Source organism: Bactrocera dorsalis, chromosome 5 (assembly GCF_023373825.1).
Source record: "Bactrocera dorsalis isolate Fly_Bdor chromosome 5, ASM2337382v1, whole genome shotgun sequence".
NCBI lineage: Eukaryota > Metazoa > Arthropoda > Insecta > Diptera > Tephritidae > Bactrocera > Bactrocera dorsalis.
The window spans coordinates 31,425,143-31,452,414 of record NC_064307.1 but is presented as its reverse complement, the minus strand read 5'-3'; the positions used below and the strand labels follow the sequence as shown (position 1 = coordinate 31,452,414).

The 27,272-nt window shown below is 35.2% G+C and overlaps 3 protein-coding genes across 7 annotated transcripts; 2 read left to right on the top strand and 1 right to left on the bottom strand.

The window, feature by feature from the left end:
- Positions 1-5,539, bottom strand: LOC105224781 (calcium homeostasis endoplasmic reticulum protein; the record flags this gene model as incomplete). 2 transcript variants are annotated; one of them, XM_011202983.4, is given in 13 exon segments in its annotated part: positions 1-21; positions 80-251; positions 324-557; positions 650-817; positions 906-1,991; positions 2,089-2,287; positions 2,362-2,438; positions 2,703-2,777; positions 3,225-3,297; positions 3,499-3,661; positions 4,614-4,954; positions 5,052-5,222; positions 5,375-5,539. In XM_011202983.4, coding segments are annotated over 13 exon segments (2,808 nt in total), but the record flags the coding sequence as incomplete, so codon positions are not given.
- Positions 5,540-6,069: 530 nt separating this feature from the next.
- Positions 6,070-26,489, top strand: LOC105224780 (glycerol kinase). Of its 4 annotated transcripts, none has more exons than XM_011202981.4 (3): positions 6,070-6,605; positions 24,107-24,799; positions 24,868-26,489. In XM_011202981.4, the coding sequence occupies exons 2-3, from the start codon at positions 24,184-24,186 to the stop codon at positions 25,965-25,967; spliced, it is 1,716 nt and encodes a 571-aa protein (XP_011201283.1). In that variant the 5' UTR covers positions 6,070-6,605; positions 24,107-24,183; the 3' UTR covers positions 25,968-26,489. The 4 variants fall into 4 exon arrangements, with proteins under 4 accessions (XP_011201283.1, XP_049312862.1, XP_011201282.1 ...); XM_049456905.1 differs by having other exon boundaries at positions 6,083-6,352; XM_011202980.4 differs by lacking the exon at positions 6,070-6,605 and adding an exon at positions 18,372-18,651.
- LOC125778592 (uncharacterized) lies at positions 6,879-11,535 on the top strand. The gene is made up of 2 exons (XM_049456906.1): positions 6,879-8,998; positions 9,072-11,535. The coding sequence occupies exons 1-2, from the start codon at positions 8,270-8,272 to the stop codon at positions 9,507-9,509; spliced, it is 1,167 nt and encodes a 388-aa protein (XP_049312863.1). The 5' UTR covers positions 6,879-8,269; the 3' UTR covers positions 9,510-11,535.
- Positions 26,490-27,272: the final 783 nt, after the last annotated feature.

Genomic DNA, 27,272 nt, shown 5'->3' with positions numbered 1-27,272 from the left:
ATTCATGTTAATTCCAACACCCTAAAAAAAGATCAGTAATTAACGGCATTGTGGAAGTGATTTGTGTCAATTTTGTTACCTTAAACATGTCTTTTCTATCGCGTACTTCACCTCCTGAGATGGGTTGTTCAATACCCTGTTGTTTCGAGCCTAGGCCAGTACCTGAGCCAGCCCAACCCATTTTCTTCAGCATTTGATGCCCCTTATTGGTTTCTTCGATAAATTCATTGGGTTTCGGAAAATTTCCACCACTGTAATAATGATAATTATATAAAATATTTTAAACATATTCGTATTTGATAGAAGTTTTTAGGTTTACTTACAAGAAACTTGGCGGAGTAACAGACCGCTCACGTCGTGGATTGGCACGTTCCGGTCTATTTTCACGGCTACTACTAGAAGAATCGCGTTCTCGGTCATTTCGTTCTCGCTGTGGTGATCGTCTAGGTGATCGGCTACGTTGGCTATAACGATTATTGCGGCGATTGGAGGATGAACGAGCTGGAGGTGGTGATCGATATGGTGAGCGTGACTTCGACCGGCTGCGACTTTTGGAACTATAAATTAACATACATACATATATGTTAATAGAGGAAAACTACCGCTTTATATGTAACGGAATTGTTATCACTTCAGCATATTTACTTACCGATAGCAACGTTTATTGAGTTTTTTAGATTTTGGCTTTTCCAAAACAATCGGCGAGGGTGAGCGTGTTTTTTCGCGTTCACCTTTTTGTATTTCCTCTTCTTTCTGCTTTTTCGCCACATTTTTCACCTTATAGTACTCGTACAGTCCCAGCTTTTCCCAGCCTTCACTGTTTAAAAAAAGGGGTGTATACAATATAGAAGATATAATTTAAACTATACATATAGTATATGTGAAAAATAAGAATGAATGCATACGTATCACGTGGTCGATCATGAGTCGGTGGCGCGTAAAATGCTGCTAATGCGTTAGTTAGCCGTTCACTTTGAGGCGCAGGTGGTGGCAAACGAATGTCTGCGGGATCAAGCGGTTTGTAGTTATAGTCATCTAGACGTATCAATGGTACCATCAATCCAGCAGGCAAATCGTAGTAAGGCGCTGATGGTTTCGTTTCCTCTGCTTCAGTTTGTGGCGTCATAACGGCCAGTTGTCCAGTTGTGACTTCTTCATTGTCTAGCATATGGTGTGGCGGCATTTGTGCTTGCGTCAACGGTGGCACATTTGTTGACAAATCTGTATGTGCTAGATGCTGTACGGTTCCCTCTACATTCTGCTGAGAATTTTGCAATTGTTGATTCTGTTGTTTCAAAACTAATTGTATGGCAGCATTGAGTGCCAGCACGTCTATGTTGGAACCTGCGGCTGTAAGATTAGCTCCATCAATGTTGCCACCGCTTACACCGCTGCTATTATTGCCAGTATGCGGAATGTTGTTCATTTGGGCAAATGGTTGTTGTAAACCAAGTGGCATTGAATTGACGGCGGCATTAGCTCCACTAGAAAAACCTGGAGGCGGTTTTGATAGGTCCGGTATGAAGAAATTTCCCGCATTGCTTGGCTGAGTCATATTATCTAGCGTGAAATTATTTTGTTGTGGACCACTTGTCTGTCCATAATTTATGTTATCATATTTTTGCTTTTGTGATTGTTGTTGTTGTTGATAGTGATGATTTCTGCTGGCATTGTTATAATCAACGGTCCCTCCACCAACACCACCACCACCATTATAATTGCTGTCATCAACACCCGGCGGCTTCATAATTTCGTCGTCATCATCTGGCATAGAAACCTTTTGCGCCATGAGTGGAGGAATCTTTGAAACAACTGGCTGTTGTTGTTGTTGCTGCTGCTGCGGAGGTAATGATGCAGATGCGGGCAAAATCGCAGCTGCATTTGGCAATACAGATGCCAACATTTGTTGTTCCAACTGTTGTTTTTGTTGCTCCAATTGTGTGATTTGTTGTGTTGCATGCTGAATGAAGATTTGATGCTGTTTCTGGTAGCTACATTGATTGTGGAGGTGAAGAGACGACAAAAAGTGCAATGTAATCGTATTTCTTATATGGAGTATACTTCAAAATAAGTGTAAATTTTGCATACTTTTCTAATGTGGCCTTCGTGCTTTGCGCAAATTTTGTAACGATATCTTGGTGCATATTCTGCAAATTTGTTTTGTATTCCTGCATTGATGAATCGGGCGATTGCAGCTTCGATATAACGCATGCATCGAAAAATTTTGCTTTTGACTCCCAAAGCGATAATAGTTTAGTGAGTTTGGCACGCTGATCCGCGTTTGCGACTTTAAAGAAATAAAATAATACATTTACTATAGACAGGCGCTTATAATTTTATAAATTATTTGTTGCAACTTACTTAAATCTGCACTGCAAAACATCGGTATGACCACATTTTCCAAATTGTTCTTCAGATCATGAGAATTCTTGCGTACGCTGCAAAAACGAAATATTATTTTAGATGCAAATCAGTTAAAGATTCATAAATTGGCTGAATTTTTAAGGTTTTTCTTTTAATGTAGTATTTTCATTTTCTAAACTGATTTTTATTAAATTAATGTTTGCACTTAAATAAATCTACTAACGTTTTTTATTTTTTTTTTTAGCCAATTTTATTATTTTACCAATTTTAGTTTTGTATTTTATTTGGATTAAAACTATTAATTATAAACATATTAAAAATATGTTGGTCCAACTTACCAGTGATGGAGTATATCATTTACTAAATATATAAGATGCAATTTTTGTTGAAACGTTGAACCATTGACCAAAGCCCTAAAAATAAATTCACAAAGATATTTTCCGTGTCTCTTGCCCACTGTAAATTGATTGTTCTCTATAAAGTCTAATTTTACGCGAAATATTCGTTCTACTTCAATTTGCAAATTTGTTTTTTTTTTTAATTAGGAAAAAGGCTTTTTAAGTCTACAAAAAAGTAAGTATTTCAGAGTGTACATTTCAATCGAAAAATGCATTCCCTGCAATACTGACCATTGAAAATATTGTTTAAATATCTAGCTTTTCTTTCGCTTCTCTGCGTATTCAATTAAACGAGTGAGGGAGCAAGAAATTAAATAAATAAATTTATATTCAAAAGAAAGTTAATATGGGTCAGGCAAAATGTCGCTCCTATTGCATATCTTGGTCACCACGAGTGGAAGAGAAATTTGTTTATGAGTTAATAAATTAGTTAAATAAAGTAATTGATTAACTGACGCATACTTTTTTAAAAGATATTGTAAAACAACATTGCTTTTTGCGCTGTCGGATGAATGCTGTAATATCCAGTTTTTGCCTAAAATTGCAATACCAAAAATGTTACTTTATATTGTTAACATTTTTGCAAGTTTTAAAGAGTATTACATATAATAACATAAGGAATAAATAATTTTAATAATAACTATATTTTACTTCTTTTTTGTTTTGCTTAATAGTTAATACGAGCTCAAGAATTTTACAAACTATTCAACGTCTTTATGGATTTGCGCATATTTACCTGCAGAGATGCTATCCTTGGTACAGGACTCAATAATTGGCTGCAGTATACCATCGAATTCTCGCAACGCTATGCTATTCTCCTCGGCCTGTTTTTCCAAGTGCGTATTTTGCGCCGTTTCAATGGCCTCATCGACTTGCTTAGATTGTTGTGCCATCATTGCCTAAAGTTTTTAGTATTTTTTGAACGTAGTGCAAAGACGAAGGATTGAGCGAATTCGAACCACAACAATTTCAAGGCGAAATAGGTTTTGTTTTTTTGTTTTGAGGTTTGTTTGTGTCATATGGAGGTTTTAAAAATATATAAGTAAAGCAAACATTTAAATATAGGCTTGAAAGCGTAATAAATGTACATATGTGCATTTGCATATTAATTATTTCCATACTATAGTATGTAAAACATAACTTAATATCTATTATGTTTAAAAAAAAACACGTTATTATTTTGTAAGCGCAAATTGGAATGCAAGGGTTATATAAATATACACCTGAAAATTGTAGCAGATGCCAAAAAAACTTATTTGAAAGCCCATGTAACTGAAGAATATCGCAACTAATTCCCCACGAAGTTAAAATTGCTTATGTTAATGGTATACTTCGAAATATACATAATTATTTATGTATATGGCATATATATAAGCGGCCCAAGGAAATGTAAACACAATTGTAATAAAACTTAGTTAAAACACCAAAGTTTAATAATTAAAATTCTACAGTCATAAAGAAACGTTAACACTGCATGTTGCCGTCGTAGTCGTACTGATTACAGCTACCGCACTTTTTGATACATTTTTATTTCTTTTTCCTCAAATAGTTAGCTGAAAGTTGCAAATATTTTTGGTATATTAGGAAAAATTTATGATTTAATATAGATTGTACTTACTTTTCGCTATTATTTAATCACTATTCACTATAAATAATTAGGTGTCAACTGCACAAGGCTTGGAGAAATGTGCAACGGGTATAACTCCAATAACGTGATTTTTTTTATAAACGCGAAAAATACACAATCTATACAATTTTATATTTAATCGCTGCTCCTAATGTTGAACTTTAGCTTACAAAGACTTTTCCCCAAGAATTAAATTATAAACAGTTTATTTAAGTATGAATTACCGAATGTTGTGCGGAGAGATTCGACTCGGACTGATGAATTTGTTCCCGTAAAGTGTTTTGTTGCATATTAATAGCTTCTATTTGCCCCGTTATATTTATTGCTATACTCGCACTATTTGCGGAAGTTGGTGGAGGTTGTTGTAAGTTCATACCGAAATTATTTCCATCATGTGAATTTTGTGTTAATCCCGATGTTTGTGCTATGTGCATTTGATTTGGCGGACCTTGTGTGAAATGATGAGGCAGAGCTGGCGATAGTGTTTGTTGATTTTGATTATGCGGCATATGATGAACTGAAGTATGTGGAGAGGATTGTGGCATTCCGCTTTGTTGCTTCAAAACTGCAAATTGGTAAACATTTTATATTTTAATAATATTCAGCTTAATAAAGTATATTAATAGAAAAATAACTGAAAATAAAAAATCAAGGTGGCTTACACGCTTGTTCTGCGACCACTCTATATTGATAATAACCAGCGTATTCGCCTCCATAAAGAAAATCAAATTTTGGATTGCCGTGCTGCTTTTGTTTGGTGATCATTTCAAATTCGGGGCCATTTCGTGCAACAAATTCTGCCAATTTGTCGATAATGTTGCGAAGACTGGAATCTGTGTAAACAAAATTTTCTTGTAATAAAATTTGCATGTTCCAATGTATTTTAGTTTTTAGTGAACCCAATAGGCGGTTTAAATGGGGTTATGCTGTGGTCACGAACTCGCGGTACACAAAATACGTTGCTACCATCACTAATTATGCTTACCTCTTGGTGGAGGTGGTACATCCATCATTATTGGTTCTTAATTATATATTTTAACTTTGTATTAGATATAATTCACTTTTACTGAATAACTTTTATAGATCTCATGTTCACTACAATTTTTCATTTGACGCCATGTTCGGCAACATTTGCATAAATTTTTTTATCGAATCGGAACAAAATGAAAAGGAAACAAATGCATGTAACTGAACAAAGGGTGTTCAAACTATTTCTTTCTTTTACAATTCTAATCATCCAGTGCTTTACATAAATAACTTTTTATAGATTTTCAAAAAATATATTAAATATTTACATTAATTATAAATTTTGTTAGATTTTTCTTTTGCCTATATCACAAAAATCAAAAAGTAAAATATTTGTTTGTTTATCTAGCGTTTGCTTGTAATTATTTCTTATAAATTTTGAACTGGCAAGACAACTATAGCTTAAACCTGTGAGAGGTTTTGATTAAATTTTAACTTATATGTTGTTACTCCGTCTATTTTTTAAATGTGTGAAAATTGCTATCAAAGTCACAGTTGAAAGAAATATAGATTCATCTGTATGCGTGAACAAATAAATTTATTTTATTGGCGTCTAATGAACGAGAACTAGCATGCTACGTTAGGCGAGCTAAACTTCTTTCAGATGAGGGCAACCTATAATAAAAAGCATACGTTCAGTCAAAAAAGTATTATTTAAAAGGGTTTCAAATCGAAATTAGTGAAAAGTGGGCTCGTCATGTGTTGAGTTAAAAATAATTAAATTATTAAATTGGGTTTGTGTATTTAGCGAAAATCAAAACCAAGGGAAACTGTGCTAAACGTGGAAATTAAATAATAATTGCTTTGTGCTAAAAGTTATTAATGGATATACATATATATGCATATATATGTATATTACATGTTCAATGTTTTGTCCATGCTTCGGTAGTGCATAATGCAGATGCATGACAGAATCATAGAATTAAATAAAAAACAGGTAATCAGTGATGACAGAAACTTCATAAACCTAATTTGCATTAATTTAAAAAGGAAAAGTAAATTTACCTCCAAACTAACATGTTATGTATTTACGTTCTATACGTATGTACAAATGTTGTAATCAAAGGTAAACCAATCAAATTTTAGCACCAGGTGGGCTCGTCGAGGGCTTGTCATGTAAAAAGAGGTGGTAAAATGAAAATAAACTGGTAACGATGCTATCGGGCCGAGCCTTTTAAGGCGTCAATTGTGTGAGTTGATTTAATGATTGGATTTTTTTTAATGTTTTCAAGTTATCGTTTTGAGTCATTGATCAATGAATTTATTTTCTACAATTAACCTGACGATTTAATCGGGTTGTAAATAATGCATTTTAAAAATAATTGAAATAATCATTGATTTAATTTTTTTTATTCTGTAATGCTGAAAATTTTAATTTTTAAATTTAAATTTTAAAACATTTTTAAGTTTATATTCCGGATAATACCGGATTGAAAAACATGTAATCCCGAGCTTATAATTAAAAATTTTTTTAGGAATTAACATTAAATTAAATTTCTACAGTTTTTAATCCCAAAATCGGAATTACAAATTTCATTTTGTTTGAAAATTTTAACTTCATGTACTCTGGTTTAAAAATTGAATATCTGAGAGGAGTGAGTTACACGGAAGACGATTTATCGAGAAATCCGTTATAATAAAAATGGAATAAAGCCGAATTACAATCAAAATTGCGAGAGCATGGAAGCGGAAAACATTAGTGTTGACGAATATATTTTTCAATTGGAATTAGATTAAGAAATAACGAAAATAAAAGAAAAGGAATAGGCATAATACTAGGGTTACTATATCGGTTTCAGTCAAAATCAGTCCCGTTGTATATGTAATACCGGCTCAACTTGAGAACTATCACTAAGCTACTACAATCGTCATTCATTAACATCTTCTCCAGATTAAGAATAGGGGTATTCTCTTGCTCTCGCAAAACCCGGTGCACGGTGCAAGAATTGCAGATTTACCACGGCACAACAACAAACACACGCAGAAAATTATTTGCAATGGCTGTAAAATATTATTTCTTTCATATTATGCACTTTTTATACGCTTACACTTCATTACATTTGTTTGTTGTTGTAATAAATTAATTCATTTATTGTGTTAAAATAGGTGGACACTAGGCCGGGTCGATTTGTGGGGAGGCAAAAAAATCGCCCATTGCTCTATGAAAATCATATTCTAGGAATCAAAATAAGAAACTTTGCCGAAGGAACCATACCTCTGAAACGAATTCTGATGTCCCCCAATTTGGGTCGAACTTTTGGGTAGGGACAAATTTTGAAATAGAATTGAAATTACCATTTCATTCTTATTACTTCTGAAAGTGAGGAGAACTAAAGCAATAATATTTCAAAAAAATAATAAGTGAAGTGACCATTCCAAATCAAAAAGTTTACAATGAATCCACCATTCTCTACACCGCAAGATGAAGAACCTACATCAAAACCTATCGAAAACCCAATGAGTCATATACCCAAGCATGATGTTACTGTTTTTGGTGTGTCACTGATTTGACTGATCTTAATTTACCAACCCATCTGGATATCTTGAGATATTATTTTTACTTAAGCGAACGTGCTAAAACAGAGCAAAAAAAGTTTTCCCATAAATCATTCACTACTCAAGTACAAGATAAGTTGATTGGAATTTGGGAAAAACTTGGTATGGAAATAATGCTGAAAAAAAGTGTATGTAATAAATTGAATAAATTACTTGACAAGTATCAAGAGCAAATCAAGAGAAGAAACAACACCCAACAATTTACAGAGAATGTAAAATCTACATTGGAACATGTAAATGCGATTTGAAGGCAGCTCCATGTGCATGCGGCTGGGTTTCCGAACGCCTCAAAGAGTTCATGCACGATCAAAATAATCAGAGAAGACTAACAATGAGTGCATTTATGATGGAAACTGAAGAGCAAGGATACGATTGTTTTAACTTTGCCTTGGTATGTGACAGATTTGGTGTGCCTGACAGAATAGCATCAGCATTGGGAACCGCTCTTTTGCAAGATTTTAAAATTAAAGATAAGCATGGGAAACCTCTCATCATGGATAAATCGAAAGTTCGCAGAGAAAAAGAGAAATGCAGACAAGAAGTGCTTCGCAAACGGTTAGATGATACCAATTTGTTAGCGTTTTCATTCGATGGCAGAAAAGATGATACTTTAACGATAGATAAAATTGATGAGAAGTATCATACTAGGATGGTAAAAGAACCTCATCTTGTTATTTTGAGAGAACCCAATTCTGAATTGATTGGTTACGTAAGACTGGAACATGAAACCGCTGAATACAAAACAACCAAATTAAATGGTTTTTTCAACGATAAAAATATATCACTGGATACATTAATTGGAATATGCACTGACGGTGAGCCAACAAACACTGGCCCACACGGTGGAATTATACGACGATTCGAATTGCTGTTAAAAAGACCATTGCATTGGTTTGTTTGCCTTCTACACTTCAACAAACTTCCGTTTCGGCATTTGTTTGAAGCTTTGGATAAATCAACCAGCACTGGACCCAGATCGGCAACCGGAAAACTGAGCCGTCAAATCGAAACTTGTGAAACTCTTCCGGTAAGTTATTGCTATCACTCATTTATTATAATTCTCAACCATTTTTAATTATTTTATTATTATATATTTTTAGGTGGTGGACGGCTTCCAGAAAATTGAGTTGCAAAATATGCCCCCTGCTCCAGAAAAAAAAGAATTTTCCACCGATTCGAAGTACTCATACGACATGGCCCATGCAATTTCTAGCGGCGTGGTTCCGGTGGATCTGGCTAACATCAAACCAGGGAAAATTGTACATTCTCGGTGGCTCACCAAAGCCGCTAGATTAATGCGATTATATGTGACAACGGAAAATCCAGATGCAAATTTAAGAATTCTGATTGAATTTATAATTAAATGTTATGTGCCGATGTACTTCAATATCAAGTATTACAGCTCTGTCGTGTACGGCAGTGTATTATTTTTCAAGTTCATTGGTTGGTCACGATTTCTAGAACCTCGTTTACGCAAAATTGTCAATCAAGTAATTAAAGATAATTCATATTATGCGCATTCGGAAAATATCTTGTAATCAATGTTGTTTGATGATAGGAAAGAAAAGCGCGACTGTGCCATCAAGAAAATTTTACGCTATCGAACCGATGTTGACGAGCTAATGGAACTTTGAGCTTATAAAAAACCAGATATAAACTTTAATTGCACAAGTTATACGGAAATGATCAATTTCAATGATATAAATATCGTATTTGAACCACCATTCACGCGAAGCATTCCGTACGATACATTGAAAGAATATTTAAGTCAAGATGATCCACCGTTTAATGATCCAAAAATTCCATCACACGTACAAGGAACTGAAGGACATGTTCAATTGCTAGCTAGCGTTTCCAAACGGGTTATACCGGAAAATGTAGAGGCTGTTATGGCGACGACATTAGAGAGCCGTGCGAAATTGCCCAGACTTGAAAGTAAAAAAGACTTCAAACAATATTTTTTTTTAGTTTCTTTTCTATAACTCACTTAAATTAATTTTTTCATTTACATATGTTCTGACTAAATAAATTTCTTAAGAGAAAAAATAGATATTATTATAAATAAATAAATAAAAATAAAGAAAAAACATAGCCATTTAGCTGATTTTTTCATGTAAAGGCCAAAAATGGTGATTTTTTGAAATGATTGTATGGGGAACCCCCCAGAGGAGTTCCAGGGGGTGTGCCACTGGCATGGATGGATCGGCCGTCCAAAGTTAGTGGGGGTCGGTCATACATTTGGACTTGATTGGAGCACTCTAAATGGGTCAAAGTGGGATTTTTCAAAATTTGCCCCTACCCAAAAGTTCGACCCAAATTGGGGGACATCAAAATTCGTTTTAGAGGTATGGTTCCTTCGGCAAAGTTTCTTATTTTGATCCCTAGAATACGATTTTCACAGAGCAATGAGCGATTTTTAAATCGACCCGCCCTAGTGGACATATTAGGTTTTTTTTCGGCCGTCAAAACTCACGTAACCCCTTAAAGAACTAAAAGAAATGACCAATGAATGGGGTAGCGGGTTCCGTTCAATTCTGGCACACATTTTTTATCTTAAAACTACTACTGTACTTGCCTATATCGAAAATATTTTCGATAAACGGTCTGTTATAAATATAACATTGATAACAGATCCAAAACCAGCAAAGTCTACATACATTCATACATACATATGTACATATACCGTACACGTATCTTAAGTTTTATTTATTGCGGTTGCTATATTACCATACAGACATACATACATCTCTGTGGTAAAAAAAAATTCGGTTTCATTCATATAAGTATCGGAGAAAATCCTTATCTCGGTACCCGACTGATCGATTTCGACTAAATTTATTACTTGGCATTCTTCTCATTTACCACAATTTTAAAATCCATTTGATACTTTCACTTTCCAGTACACAAATCAAGAAGCAATTAATATAACGGGATGCAATTTTGCATTAATAAATCCTTTAAAGTATGCCATATTATGACTAAAAATTGCCTAAATCCAACCAAACCTCTACAAGCCGTAAGAACCGAATATATTGACCACAGTATCTATAGTTGAAATTCTGACAGAATCCTTTCCTGACAATAGTATTTGTGTGTATCAATATTTCCCTGAGCCCCCATATACCTAATATAAAGATTTGCGAACTTCCGGGTAACTTTATTCTGCATATATCGGACATTATTTGAGTTATTTCATTGAAAATCACAGAGAACGTTTTACTCATAACAGTGTATCTTTGGGTCTAAAATAGATAAAATTTGGTTAAAACTTAACCTAGCCCCATATAACTAATCTCAGAATTTTCGTATATCCGGCTGACTTGACTCCAAATGCTTGGTGATTGTATGATATGTACTTTAATGTAATCTAGGGAACATCTTTTTAGTATATGGCATGATAATAGTAAATGGTTAAAACGATACTACCCTAATTCCCATTTACCACATATAATGATTTTAATTTTTCTAACAAACCTTATGCCGAATTTGTCGGTCAGTGTATAGGTTATATACATATGTATATTTTCTGTACCATATATGTAAAAGTGTTTAGATTCCGATCCTGTGATTCCTGCAAGTTGCAAGACTATAAAGTGTTCGGTTGCAACATTAGACCTTCCTTACTTGATTTTTAATGCATTATTATCATAGAATATCTTCTATCAGCAATGGCAGACTGGTGATTAAGCATTAAGTACCGTTGATATTCTGAAAGCAGTTTTATTTACTTTATATTGGACAACAGTTGTAATATGTTTTGATATTGTTTTATCGCAAAATTCTGTTGAAATAATTAATATAATATTTGAAAGCTTTTGCGTTGGCTATACGTATTTGTCTGTCGTTTCAGCTTAACATGTTTTAGTTAGCTATATATTTATTTGGAGGCGGAAATATACTCAATTAAGGGGTTAGGGGTAGTCAGAGGCACGAAAAAATGAGAATTTTCGGCATTTTTTTTTTGCTACTAAATCATGTTATTTTACAAATGTAGTAATATGGCATTATTATAGGATGTGTTGACTTGAAGTCACGAAAATTTCAAAAAAAAAATTAATTTCCAAAGTTATAGTTGTTTGTGTTGACCCTGTTCCAAAAAAAGGTACTTGCGGTGACAAGCATAAGTCCTTGGAGATTCATCTAAAAACAATCGGACAAAAAAATTAGTTTTATAAATAGATAATTCCGGGCCTGATTAAAGCATTTTTTTTTTTTTCAAAATTAACAATATGGCGGCCAAAGGAATTTTTTTTCTAAATTTTAGCGAAAAAATCTACAGTTAATTGGTCTTAAAAAATTGAAATTTTCGAAAAAATAAAAATCCTTCGATCAGGCCCGAGTTTATTGTGTACTGTAAAAGCTGTATTTCATTAAAATCTACTGAACGGTTTTCGAGTTACAGTTGTCACCGATTCAAAAAACATAGTTTTTGAAAAAACGCGTTTCTCTTTCTCTTTTGTCGAATAACTCAAAAACTAATTATCGGATCAGCGTGAAATTTTCAGAGAATATTTTTAAGATATTACACAAATGTAAAAAAAAATATTTTTTTTTCAAAATTCTAACTACCCCTTACCCCTTGCTAGATAAAGCTCTTGAAATCTTTTGCACAATTCTTAGGGTCTTGCTTTCTACCAAAGTCTCTAGATGAAATGTGCTTCCAATCAGAGATTCGGAAATCATTATAGTGGTTGGTAAAATATATTTGAAACCAAACATTGGCTTTGTTGGTGAAAAGGAAAGATCAAATGTTATGTAAATGTAATTGCTCCATACGATAAAATATACAGTATCTAGTCAGATAGGTAGGGTCAATGTCTGACGGCACACCTAGGCCTTTAGGTGGCCCCTTGTGAAACCTTCGGGACTAAAATCCCCTTACTCTATTATGTTCTCTCTGAATCACCCTGTGCTTCTGATGAAGTTCATCAATTCAAAAAATTTAATATAGGTTGCATACACAACGCCAAGAAACCAACACCTTGCCTAGATGTTCTATTGTGTCTTTATCTGCCACTTCTTGACAATTTCTACAATAAAAGTTGCATGGTTCCGCAATCTGCTGTCATGTCTGCCAGTAATTTCTTTTGAATTTTAATTGTTGTTGCAGTTGTTATTGTGACATAAAACATTCATGAATAAATTTCGAGGAATGGTGCCGCGTTGATAGTCTTCGGCCGGATAAAACTTCGAGTCCGTTCCGGTTACTTAGGCCCGACTGTCGTGGAAACGAATTTTAATTGTCGGCCCATCTACGGCTCATATTCCATTTATGCCACATTTTTCTGTTTGTTGAGCAAATCAGAGGTTGTCTCCATTGGGGCTCAGCTACAAATCTATATAATGTTTGTCAAGTAAATACCTAGAGGTAGCCAATATATTCGTTCTTAATGGGAGTCTAGTAGTATGGTGGTGTCTGTTTTGCAAGTTCATTTTTTATCGGAGTCAAATACATAGTAGCGTGGTGTCTGTCTGGTAAGTTCATTTGCTTCACAGCTGCCAGAAATATCACCGTATCCTGGAACCCATTGCACTCTTTTCATGAAATAGGATGTTAGATCCACTAAGAGGTCAAGGCTTAGTAGATTTAAGTAATATCAAAGCCGCTTGGCTATCTGTATATATAAATATAAATCTTGTTGTGAGCACACTCTTTGTTAGAACAAGAAGGCCTTATTTAATTGTTGTGATCTGCGCTTGGTTTGATGGAATGAAGGCGATTCTGGCATCTGATTATGTTAAAAGTCACAATTTCCCACACGATTATCTAGTTTGGACTCTTCGTTATAAATAGGTACTTATTCCTGTGTCATTGTCCATTTCATCCTATCCCACTCCTCTCTGCAAGAGAACGCCATATTGGAGACCAAAGTTAAGTTTAATTATATGTAATTACATTATTGGAACTTGTTACGTCCCCCCTTATATATATGACTAATAGGAAGTCTGTGGGCAATAAATATAAAATAACGTTTATTACTTAATATGACGTTGTTCTAAGTGTCCCACCAATGTATACACTAACTGCTCTTTGTATGGTTTCCATATGTCTTTTCGCGTAATTTTTTTTCCATTATTGACCACCATACCAATATACCGTATGTCGTTTTAGTTCCCTACTTTTTTTTTATAGCAACAACACAGAAACTTCAAAAAGTAAAGGCGTGATATCACACGATTCTATACTCATCTATTTACCGATGATAGATAATAGATAAATCTTTTCATACGATGTTTTTGGCACCGCCAAGAAGATGTTTTTGGGCGGTGCCTCCGAAACCAGCTGCCATATTAACCCCTTAAGGGGGCAGCAGTTTATATTTACAAAAAATCCTGTGAAATCTGCAAGGTCGTATCTTGAATCGTTTTTGAATGGCAGCGTTCTAAATAGCTGATATCATAACTCAATGAGAAATTGATCGATTGATTTCAAATTGAAACTGTATTCTTGAATATATTTACTATATAATTTCAATTTGGTATTAAAAAAAAACACAATTTTTACCTTAAAAATAAAAAAAAAGATTTTCTTTTTCAGAACTACAACATTTTGTTAATTTTAGATATTTTCCAAAAATCATAGGTCATTGTATAGGAAATACCGTTATATTTCAAAATTTTTGAAAAAAAAATCTTAAAATAAAGCTGAAAATTTATCTTATTATGTCCAAAGAACTTCGAATCATTCAATCGAGTACTTTCTTTTATAAAAAATGCCTGGCCAACATTTGGGTGAATGTGCCTAAATATTCAATAAGCTTTATTCCAATTTGGTTAGTGCAATAACGCTGGATTAAGAAATCATAAACTTCCAACAGCCTTTCAGACCTGAAATCAATCATCTGTTCGTATCTACATTTGTGCACGCCAGTCTCTGAACTTTTTGTAAAAGCTCTTTATTATTTTGTATCATTGAACTTGCTTTGTGTCCGCGTGAATAACTAATTGTATACTCAGTGTGATGCCGTGCATTTTGGCAACAGAATTTCTTAAATAAATTGCATTGAAAGGCATTTACACATGCTGAGGCGATTTTAAAAACAGTGTATATTTGTATTTAATGACAAAAATACGTTCCGTCGCACAATAAATTTTACACCTGCTTATGTAAGTATATATGTATAGTATGTAAGCGCAATATATAGTATATCATCTATGTATGCAGCTATATAGTATGTAATAAAAAGTCGAAAGCCCGCGCGTTTAAAACATCAATATGTTAATGTGAATATCTCATTTATATTTGCAAATACATATCATTAAAAATGTGGCATTGGGGTTAATGAAAAGGGGTGTGTACATACATATATGCATGATACTTCACGCCAACGACTGAGTGCAGTATATATTTTTAATGTTAAACACTTTGAACAGCAAAGTAAAAGCATTTCAATATAAACGTGACTTCAAAATTAAGAATGTCTATTTTAAGAGGCAGCAGAGTAATAGCATGTTTTTGAAATAAGTCTTCTTCTTCTTTACTGGCGTAGACAGCGCTTACGCGGTTATACTCGAATTAACAACAGTGCGCCAATCGTTCTTCTTTTTCGCTGCTTGGCGCCAATTGGAGATTCCAAGGGAAGCCAGCTCCTTTTCCACCTGGTCTTTCCAATGGAGTGGAAGTGTTCTTCTTCCTCTGCTTCCCCCGGCGGGCTCTTGTAAGTTTCCAAGAAAATCCGATGTTTTCGAGCCAAATTTTTTTCAGCGATGAGGCCCTTTTCTCGCTCAATTGGTATGTAAACAAACAAAATTGCCGGATTTGGGACGAAGAGCAACCTGGAGAGATTAAAGAGCTCTTATTTCATCCAGGAAAAACAACGGTTTGGAGTAGTTTGTGGGCCGATGGAATGATCGGTCCATATTTCTTCATATATGATGACGGTGCGAACGTAACCGTCAATGGCGACCGTTATCGCGCCATGTTAACCGACTATTTGATAACTGAAGTTGAAGTTCGTTATCTTGACGACATTTGATTTCAACAAGACGGCGCCACTTCCCACACATCGCATCACTCAATGAATTTGAGAACACTTTGGTGAGCAGATAATTTCACGTTTTGGCCCGGTCAATTGACCACCAAGATCGTGTGATATCACACCATTCGACTGTGGGGATGTGTAAAGTCTATGCGGATAATGTCGCTTTGATTCTTGCCTTGTAGCCAAACATCACGCGTGTTACCAGTCGAAATGCTCGAACGAGTCTTCGAAAATTGGACTCAAAGGACACTCACCCGGATTTTAAATCGTCTCGTCATACTGATCATTTATATATATCTAATTCTTTATTTATCTCGTTTAGTTTTAGCTGTTAGCAACAACCGTTAGGTGAACAAACCTATTAAACACTCTAGCAACATATTGCAAAAATATAAAAATAGTCACCAGCAGTTTTATTAGTAGCCGGTAGCCAGGTATATTGGCGCTAGTAGCCCAACACAATAGAGTTAAAACACTCTTACCGTAATTCTTCGTCGAGATCCTCTCTCAGTTTCGTAGTGTTTCCATACCTAGTGCGAGAAGATAATAAAAATGCCTGTTTATAGCGAAATATGGACCATGTATCATATTTTATCGATTTCAGCTGGCGTTCATTATTTTGAAAATTTTATTTCATCCATATGACTCAGCAACTCACCCATGAGGTCAATGAGCAGCGCACAAAATTTATTGATATAATCACATCACTTTCTTTGTTAACCATTTTGCTGGAATATACATTGTTACAAAAAAGTGCCCGGAAATCGTAAATAAAACGCAAAATATTTAATTATTCATCAAAAATTATTTGATCGTCTTCAAAGTAATCCCCACCAGATGTAATGCACTTATGCCAACGATTTTTCCAGTCATCGAAACACGTTTCATAAGCATTTTTTGGGATGGCGTTCCGCGGAATTTTTTTTATATTTTCGATTGACTGGAAACGGCTTCCACGCAGCGGCAATTTCAGTTGGGGGAACAAGAAAAAATCAAACTGCACCAAGTCTGGTGAATACGGTGCTTAATCGATGGTATTCATTGCGTTATTGGCTTTAAATTCGTTCACAATCGTGGCTCGATGCGATGGTCTGTCCCACCGGAACCAATTAATGATGTACTAAACTTGCGAATATCGAAAAAAAACAATCACCTCTCGGTTTTTGAGCGCCTTTGGCGTGGTTTTTTTTTATTTTTTTTGGTTTCGGTTCGTTATTTTCCCGTCTCAATACTATCCAAAGAGCTATTCTCATGCTCTATTCAGCTTTATAGGGACGAGTCGAGCAAGAATGCGTTTCATATCCAAAATATTCACCAAAATCATTAAAAACGATCTCTCTAATACTTTCCTTACGATCTTCAAACACCATATCTCTCACTTTTTTAATAGTTTCATCAGTTGAAGAAGTCGAAAACAGTTCAGAACGTTCTATATTTTTACCAATGTAAAAATCGCAACGCACTTCTAACCGGAGTGTGTACCGTGTACCGACTTAAGCAGATGCTGTAAACAAACTGGTTGACAGAGCACGCTCATATAATAGTAATTAAAGACAGTCCTACCAACTTAGCAAAATACATTATTTTTTAATTATCTTTCACCCGACGAATTTATTTACCGTTTCCGGTTGCTTTTTTTGTCTCAATGTATATATGTGTTTGGGTGTGTGTAATAAAAAAAACAGCACTTATGCAAATTGCTATTGCACTTAAGTATTCGTGAAACAAGTGTTTTACGATATGATTATTTGCTTACTCGTAAATCTCTATTTATATAGCTGGCGAATACTTGAAATTGCAAATAGTTCTAACTGTGTTTTATCGCAAGGGCGAGCCCCAAAATAGTATGCAATATATCTATCAAATATTATCATATTTTTATGACACGCGCCTTTGTTATCATTGTTGTTATCATTGCTTATCAACACACACACACACACATGCATGTGTTGTTTTAGTCACAGCTCTTAGCTTCCTTTATTATCCAGGCATTATCCCTCGTTATCCTGGCAAGCATGTCGCTATATTCCTTGCTGTCGACCGATCGCATGATTCCTCTCTCTTATTTTGTTTGCAAGATTGGACGTATGTATGTACATCTCAGCGTTTTCTGATTTGTCATTGACATTGTCATCGCTGTCGTCATTGGGACCCTTGGCCTCAACAAAAGCAATTGGAATCGATTTTTCTTATCACAATTCCCGTAAAATATTTTTTATTAATTAGTATGTATGCCCACATTTACACATACATTTATATAATCAAGCGTTGTTCTACTGTCGTTATCGCACATAAAAGTTCCATCGTTTTGCTCCTACCAGTTCGTTCGGCGATCATTTGGTTAATCGCCAATGCTTTCGAAATTGACTGTGTCCACGTCTGTCACTTAAATGCGACCGGCAGTTTGTATTGCGTATAGCTGGTGTACAGACGTGTTTTGCGCTTGAGTGCACAGTGCATTAGTAAAATACAATAAAAACTCGCAAACTTACTACGCATCTGCATATCTAACGCACAACAATTTGGAGTTATTTTTGTTCGTTTACTATCATCTTTGCACACTGGAAATCAGCAAGTGATCGTCAAAGTGCGAGCTTTAAGTGCAGCTGTACCGTCGACTTCAGAACTTCCAGAGTTGCATGTAATTAGACGCAGTTTGTACTTTACCCTCTGAAGTAGACACAGTCGAGCCGGATTAGTGAGTGTATGTGTTTTGTATTGTTGTTGTTAACATTTTTGCCGCTTTGACTGTTTACTGCGGCAATTAAAGAGTAAATTCAATAATCGTAAACATTTGTAGATTAAACATGCCGATTCATAAAACAATACGCTAATTTTTAAGTGTGTGACATGTTAACTTTAACGAAGGTTTTGTGATATAGTCAATAATAGAGGAAGTTGTGATAAAAAATTCAAAAAAAAAAATATTAAAGTGGAACGCAAGGTGCTATATAACTGATTACTTAATATTTACTCTACTAACATTCCATTAAGTTGGGGGTAAAGTGCTAAACGCGTCTCATAAACAAGAAAAAAAAAACCGCACATGAGCTACTTTGTGTCAAAAGTACCCGGAAATCGTAAATTAAACTCAAAATATTTAATTATTCAATAATATTGACTTCGTCGCCTTGAAAGTAATCCCCACCAGATGTAATGCACTTATGCCAACGATTTTTCCAGTCCTCGTAACACTTTTCATAAGTCCTTTTTGGGATGGTCTTCAGCTTCTTCAACGATTTTTTTATCACTTCGATTGAGTGTTTACGGGTTCCACGGAGCGGTAGTTTCAGTTTGGGGAACAAGAAAAGATCACGCGCCGCCAAATCAGGTGAAACGGTAGTTGATCGATGATAATCATTGTGTTTTTGACTTTAAATTCGGTCACAACCGTGGCTCAATGCGATGGTGTGTTGTTCTTCTAGAATTCCGAAAATTTTCCGAAAATGGAACTGCTTATTGACCGTCTGTCCCTCCGGAAAAAAATCATGATGCATCAAACCACGACTATCAAAAAAAAACTATGAGTATCACCTTGATTTTTGAACGGATTTAACGTGTTTTTTTTTTGTTTCGGCTCGTTTTTTCCCCTCCATTTCGAGGGTTGTTGACTTGTTTGCAAGTCAAACTCATAAAAACATGTCTCATCGCCAGTTATAATGTTCTCCATAAATGTGGGATCAGAATTCGTACGACCAAGCATGTTCAAAGAGATCTGTTTACGGTTCTTTTTTCTTGAAAAAAATTCAGCTTTATCGTGACGAGTCAAGCAAGAACGCATTTCAGTACTCAATAAGGCCTGGTTGGCCTCTCTATTCCTTCATTGAATTTTACAAAACTCGTTTCTCTTTTGCGTAAATTTAGTTACTAAAAGCTTCACAGTTCTTTAACATTAAAGCAAAGCTTTATACTGACCTAATAAGCCTATAATACAATATTATCAGGGGTTACTACTATATAAGAAGACAAGGCAAAAGAGCAGTGAACGAAAAAATCTATTTCCTATGGTGAAACAAGAAATTTGTTGTTTAGTATGATTTAATTTCTCATTTATTTCTGTTAAATTAAAATAAAATATTAAATGAAATTGAAAAAACAAAAATGTGGTTATTGCCTCAACTGTTTGTAAACAACTTTGCAAATGCACGTTTCTCTGTACGAGTACAGACCTACATATTTATATAATTTGAACCAGTTAGGCTGGACTAAGTTCGAAAGCGTTCGAGCATTAGATATTTGGCCATTTGTAAAAATACACGTAAGGCAGAGCTATGTTCGGATGGAGCCTAATATTTGATACTCTCGCGATTTGACGTAGATAAAAGGCGGCGATATATGTAAGTATTTTCAGATGTTGCCAAACTTTCCATTAAAAATGTTGCAATTGATATCAATACTCATTATTCGTTGAAACCTTGATTAGATAACAAACACACATTATGACAAAAAAGCAGCCGGAAATTTAAGTAAAATTCCTCGAATAAATAATATTTCATGTTTCATAAAAATGTTTTTGCTAAGTTGGTAGGACTGTCCTTAATTACTACGAACGCGATCTGTCAACCAGTTTGTTTACATCAGCTACTTAAGTCGATACATCTTAGTAGTGCCTTGCGATTTTTACATTGGTAAAAATATCGAACGAAAGAATTTATCTCAAATTTTGTATTTCTAACTAAGGTCTTCAAAGGCTACGGAGATTGAGTTGTATCAAAAACACAAGCCTGCCAGTAGTATAAAGCTTTTAAAGAAGGTCGAGAGATCGTTGAAGACATACCTCCTTCAACTGATGAAAATATTTAAAAAAAAAATGAAGAAAATCATCAGGCAAATTCGTTGAATGATTTTGGTGGATAGTTTGGGTATGAAACGCATTCTTGCTCGACTAGTCCCTGAATTTTTTTCGAAAGCATGCCTTAAGCAGGTCTCTTTAGACATCTTTGACTGTTCCAATTCCGATTGAAACCAACGTATTAACCAGAATTCGATCCGTGTAATTTTTTCTTGTCGCCTAAACTGTACTTGCCGCTCCATAAAACCCGTTTTTAGTCGATCGAAGAGATAAACCCAAATTCGCAGAAGGAGCTGAAAAAAATGCTTATGAAAAAGGTTTCGAGGACTGAAAAAATCGTTGGCATAAGTGTATTACATCTGGTGGGGATTACTGTGAAGTCAACATAATAAATGTCGATGAATAATTAAATATTTTGCGTTTTATTTTCAATTTCCAAGTACTTCTTTGTCACAACGTGACGTGGTATCTTATAAATTATTTAAAGTTATAGTTGGATTTCGTCAATGGGAGTATCAGTGTATATTTTAGAAAATTATAAGTTGTTTATTGTACATTTAAAGAGCCTAATGTGGTGGAATAGTTTATATGATGGAATTTTCATAATTTTTTTTTTGATTTTCTACAAAGTTTTACTCAGAAAGTGAACTGTTTGTGTGAAACGTATCTTCTTCTTCTTCACTTTTCACACCCACCTTCGACGCATGCGACTTTCCTTAATGACCCCATGTACTAAATTTCGCAGCTTAATTGGCTAATGAGTTTGTAAACATTTTGTGGGTGTGATAATGGTCCAATTCACATATTTACGATATCTGACACGCCATTTATCATTATTAGCTTTGTGGTTAGGTTTCAAAAATTTAAATTTTACATTTTTTGCGATTTATAACTTTTTGAGGACGTCCGTCCGCTAGACATCGAAATAAATTTTGTATTACCTTAAATCCTGTTTTTAAGTTCCCCAACAACAATTTGTTGGACAAAAATATTCTACCTTGTGAAACAGGTTGCTGGAGTATAAAAGCACATGAATATTCTATATAACTTTAAACTGCACTCTGTAGTAATGTCTTTTCGTTCGAGCGAAAAGTATGCCGGCTTATTTACCCGGTGACTTGCATACAAATAATCGTATGGATTTTCCCAGAATCAGTTATAACCTATCGTTCCAACAGTTAATAATAAAATGGTTAAAATATGATAGGCAAATAACGTCAACGACTTTAGGAATTTAGAAATGTAATTAGGTAGTCCAGAGCGGACTGCAGTGCACGTAGGCCAAATAAACGAGTTTTGTCTTATGTTTACACAACTCTTTATATATGTATGTACATAAGTAGTACGCAAAATATTTTGTTTATTCGCTCTTATGACGTCCACACTTGTTTCCGCTCTCGACATAAGGGGCTCGACCGAGTCACTCCCATGTTTATGCTTGAATATCAGCGCTTGGTAGCTTATCAACATACGAAGAACGTATAAATGTATGCTTACGTATGGATGTGTATAAATACTATGTTTTACATATGTATATACGTCTGTATATGTATTATATACACATTTATATACGTTACAGTGCCGATTCGAGATGTGTGTTCTATGGTATAAAAAAGCTATAAGGGGGCAAGTTATGCAAGGCGCGCGTTTTATGGTCTTGTATATCAAATTTTATGACTTTATGGCTTATATTTGACGAAGGTAATATTATATTATAAAACTTGCGATTTTGAGGGTTTGCTGGGAAGTTAGATTGAAGTATTTAAGAGCGTACTTTCTGTATTGATAACTCTGTTTATAAAGGGCGATCCCAGAAATTCTCTGCTCACCGTAGTGTTCTCTCAATAAATCCCTTGATTGATGCGATATATGGGAAGTGGCGCCGTCTTGTTTAAACCAAATGTCACCGAGATCACGAGCTTCAATTTCAGGCATCAAATAGTCGGTTTGGCGTGATAATGGTCGCCATTGATATTTTGAAGAAATATGGACCGATGGTTCCAACGATCGACAAACCATATCAAACCGTTGTTTTTTTCTGGATGAAATAGCAGCTCTTGAATCTCTTCAAGTTGCTCTTCGTCCCAAATGCTGCAATTTTGGTTGTTTACATACATATTGAGTCTGAAATGGACCTCATCGCGAAACGAAATTCAGCTGGGAAACGTCGAACCTTCCTAGAATTTTTCAAGAGCCCATAGAGCGAAGAATTGTTGCTTTGGAAGGTCGAGCGGCTTCAGTTCTTGTACTAGCTGTATTTTGTACGCTTTTGATTTAAGATCTCGATGTAAAATGCATCAAGTCGTTCCATGCATCAGTCCGAGTTGATGTGGCGCCGAATTGACTTTCCACGGTCTTCCTGTACACTCTCAGCTGCGACTGCTATATTTTTTTTACTGTGCGTGCTGCACTTGGTTTATTCGGTCGAATAGTATCCAACAATGAATGCTGGGTCTCAAGATAGATGATGTTGTTGCGTATAGTACCCTCAGTAGGCCGATTATGTTGACCATAAGTTGAGCAAACGGAGCGAAACACATTCTTTACAGAACGTGAATTTTCATAATGAAATTGAAGGATTTGTAAACGTTGTTCAGGCGTAAGTTTTTCCATTATTACATATGACAGCTTAACACGACTCACGGGTGATCTGTCAAAGAAAGAAAGGCTATTGAAAAAAGCATCTCTACTGGGTCCATCCGTTATAAAACTTTGAATTTTTTTGTTGTATGTCTTTTGTCACAGAAAGAGGGAAAGGAAATGGTCACTTCAATTTATCTCCATGCTGTTATGAATAATATTATAATTATTAATAAAATGCTTATATATTTGGATTTGGTACACCGTTCACTGTTTCTCATAAAAAAAATGTAGAGCTTATGGAAAAATCTTGAAAAATTTCGAAAAATTGTTCACCTAAGTGTGGATCTAAACTAATGCATTTATTTTTATCCAAAGAGTCGATAAATAAATATAAAATAGATACCTATTTTTGAAGGTAGAGTTGTTTTACAATAAAAAGCATATAATATTGATAAAAAAACATGCTTATATTGATGACATGTTGATCATATTTCTAATATTTTTCGGCATGGGTTTTGACTGCCTCAGTGGGAGATTAGGATGTGAGTAATTATTTATTATGATCGGATTATCAGTTTATAATTTACAAATATAGGCATATACATTTGAATTTGTTCAGTCTATCCGATTTCTACTGTGTTTTGAAAATAAATTCAATGAACTTTGCTCGTTTTCATTTACATTTTGCATAAGTTATGCATTAGCAGACATTTATGTATTTGCAAATGTTTGCATAAGTGACTAAAGACATATGTAAACCAATGCCTCTCAATTTCAGCTGGCGCATTGTGACTAGAAAATTACTACTTGCATTACAAGGCAGCTAAGCCATTAGTCACGGAGAGTGCCATAAACATGACGGAAGGCAAACGCTTGCTGAATGGGCCTAAGCGCCGTATAATTACCTCCGAAACACCATCTACCGCAACCAAAAGTCTCGTTGGCGTCATCGATGAGGGTACCAGTAGCGTACAGTTCTCACTATATTCTGTGCCTTACTTTAAGGAAGTGGCTAAGTATCAAATCGATTTGAAAATGATAACACCACAGGATGGTTGGTTTGAACAGAATCCATTGGAACTGATGGACGCTGTATATGAGTGCTGTGAGAAGGCGTGCGCCCAGCTGCCCACGTTAGGTTACAGCGTAGCTGATATAAGCTGTATTGGCGTGACGAACCAACGAGAAACGACTGTGGTGTGGGATTCACGAACTGGCCAACCGCTGTACAATGCGCTCGTTTGGAAGGATATACGCAGTGAGCAGAGTGTCGATCGTGTGCTCTCCAAATTGGACAATCAAGACAAAAATCATTTCAAACACATTTCTGGTTTACCCGTTTCACCTTATTTCACTGCGCTGAAGTTGCGATGGCTTTTCGACAATGTCGCTGAGGTGAGAAAGGTGCATCGTGAGGGATTTTGTAAGGCCGGTACCATAGATACTTGGATTGTGTGGAATCTTACAAAAGGTAAATAATGCTGGATAAGTTATTATTACCATATCCACTAATGCTAATTCTTAATTCTATTTATGCAGGCGCACTACACATCACTGATGTCACAAATGCCTCGCGCACACTCCTGATGGACATCGAAACCTTGCATTGGCATCCACAGTTGCTGCGTACTTTCAAAATAGACCGTAATATACTGCCCGAAATACGTAGTAGTTCAGAAATCTATGGACCCATTACCAGTGATCGATGTGTGCTTACCGGTGTACCAATTAGTGGTATAATTGGTAATCAACATGCCTCACTCTTGGGACAAATGTGCGTCAAACCCGGCCAAGCTAAGAACACTTATCGTTCTGGTTGTTTTCTACTCTGTAATATGGGAGAGCGTCCAGTTATTTCAGCGCATGGCCTCATCACCACAGTCGCCTATAAGCTGGGACCAAATAAACCAGCCATCTATGCATTGGAGGGTTCTGTGGCGGTAGGCGGACACGCTTTACGCTGGCTAGAGAATCGTGTACGCCTGTTGAAAGACTTCACGCAAGCGGAAAAATGCGCAGAGGAGGTGGCGACAACGGGCGATGTATACTTTGTGCCTGCCTTTACGGGTCTCTATGCACCCTATTGGCGTAAGGAAGCGCGTGGCTTAATTATTGGCCTCACGCAATATTCCACTAAACATCATATAGTGCGTGCCGCCTTGGAGGCAATCTGTTTTCAAACACGCGACATATTGGAGTGCATGCATCAGGAGAGCGGTTTCCAGCTCAATAAATTGCATGCCGATGGCTCGATTAGTATGAATAATTTACTAATGCAATTGCAGGCCGATACGGCTGGATTAACAGTTTTTCGCTCGCAAGTGACTGATACTACCACCTTTGGTGCAGCACTGTGTGCAGCACAGGCGGAAGGTATAGATTTGTTCAACTTTCATCCGGATGAGTTACAGTATGATGTTGTGGACTATGACACTTTTCTACCCACGAGTACTGACGACGAACGTCATCATCGCTACGGTAAGTGGAAGCGTGCAGTGGAACGTAGCATGGATTGGGTAATTAAGAAACCTACTCGCCAAATAACTGATGAGACGTATAAGCTGCTGTCATCCATACCGCCGGCAATATTCGTTATGACCACTTTTGCTATGATCATACACGCGACAGCGAACAAATAGTTGATAGAATGAACTATTTTGCATATAGTATAAACGATTTTATTATATTGAGTACTGATGAAGCTAAAAGTTTTACTTAATTTATCATAATTGCCATGACGATTGGAAGCTTTTTTTTTTTTTTAAATTTGTTGTTGAATATTTTGTAAGATTTTTCTTAATTAATATTTAAGCATATCAAAGTACTTAAGTACTTAATTAGTTTGCCATTTTTAAATAATGTTCAATGAAAACCTCTTAGTCGGCTACAACTTATCCTTAAGTACTTATTAAGTTTTGGTTGTGATAAAATGCTTAAATGACAAAATATTTTATATGTTGTAAATCTTTTCAGACGGCTTTGTTTGCCGAGAGTGCTATCAACTTGTATATACTTAGATTAGCTGAATTATATTTTTATACACCATTGTATAAACATAATATTTATTTAGGTATTTACAACTTAGAAATTGTAAGCGTTACGATGCGTATACCAAATGAATTTAATAAACACTGAAGCGTGTGACGATTTCAAAAAATCGATTTTCTTTTTGTTTTGCATAAATCACATCTAGAGCATTCATATAATGTGCTGGTTATGTAATATTCCGAAACTGATTGTTGGAAAGTTAGAGTAGTGACGTCTGGCCCACACACCTGAATTTTCAAACTGGGTTTTCTCAAAACTACATTTTTTAAATTGGCTTTTCAAAAACAGTTATATTGATTGATCGCGCGAACTAGGACTTTTGAAAAATATTGAACCGTTTTTGTTTTCATAAAAAGGTAGTCGCCAAAAATCATGAAATTTTGGGCTTTAAAAGCATTAAAAAAATTGAGTTTTCAAGATTTGTAAATGATCCTAATGCCGGTGATAGCCATATCCCTTTGGGTTAACATGCAATTTGTCTTTTTGATTTTAGTTAAGTCAGTGTGTTGGACTCAAGTACGCCGTGTGCCTACCTTTAAGGGGTTACATGGGTTTACCGGTCTCAAAAAATCGAATTTATTTATTAGCTTATTAAATTTTAAAAACAACTCTATAATATTGTCCTAAATTTTTAAGTTGATTGGAGTAATAGTTTCGGAAACACACCCTTGAGAACTTGTGCGGTCGAGGGTAGCAAGGCTAAGTTCGCCGTTTTTAAACCGTTTTTCTCGAAAGTGTGTTCTTGCCAACGCGAGCGCATCTCTTTTCCACCGGAAATGGCGTCGCAATTACCGAGTTTAAAATTTCTTTTTCCAAAAACTTCAACATTTCTTTGTTAATAGTGTATGTTTATAACTATAAAAAATTCTAACAAAATATTTAATTTTTTAATAAGA

Bases quoted from the DNA above. Each gene is read 5' to 3' on its own strand.
- LOC125778592 (XM_049456906.1), top strand. From the start codon at position 8,270: ATGCACGATCAAAATAATCAGAGAAGACTAACAATGAGTGCATTTATG. The intron at 8,999-9,071 runs GTAAGTTATTGC...ATATATTTTTAG, and splicing joins AAACTTGTGAAACTCTTCCG to GTGGTGGACGGCTTCCAGAA.
- LOC105224780 (XM_011202981.4), top strand. From the start codon at position 24,184: ATGACGGAAGGCAAACGCTTGCTGAATGGGCCTAAGCGCCGTATAATT. The intron at 24,800-24,867 runs GTAAATAATGCT...CTATTTATGCAG, and splicing joins TGTGTGGAATCTTACAAAAG to GCGCACTACACATCACTGAT.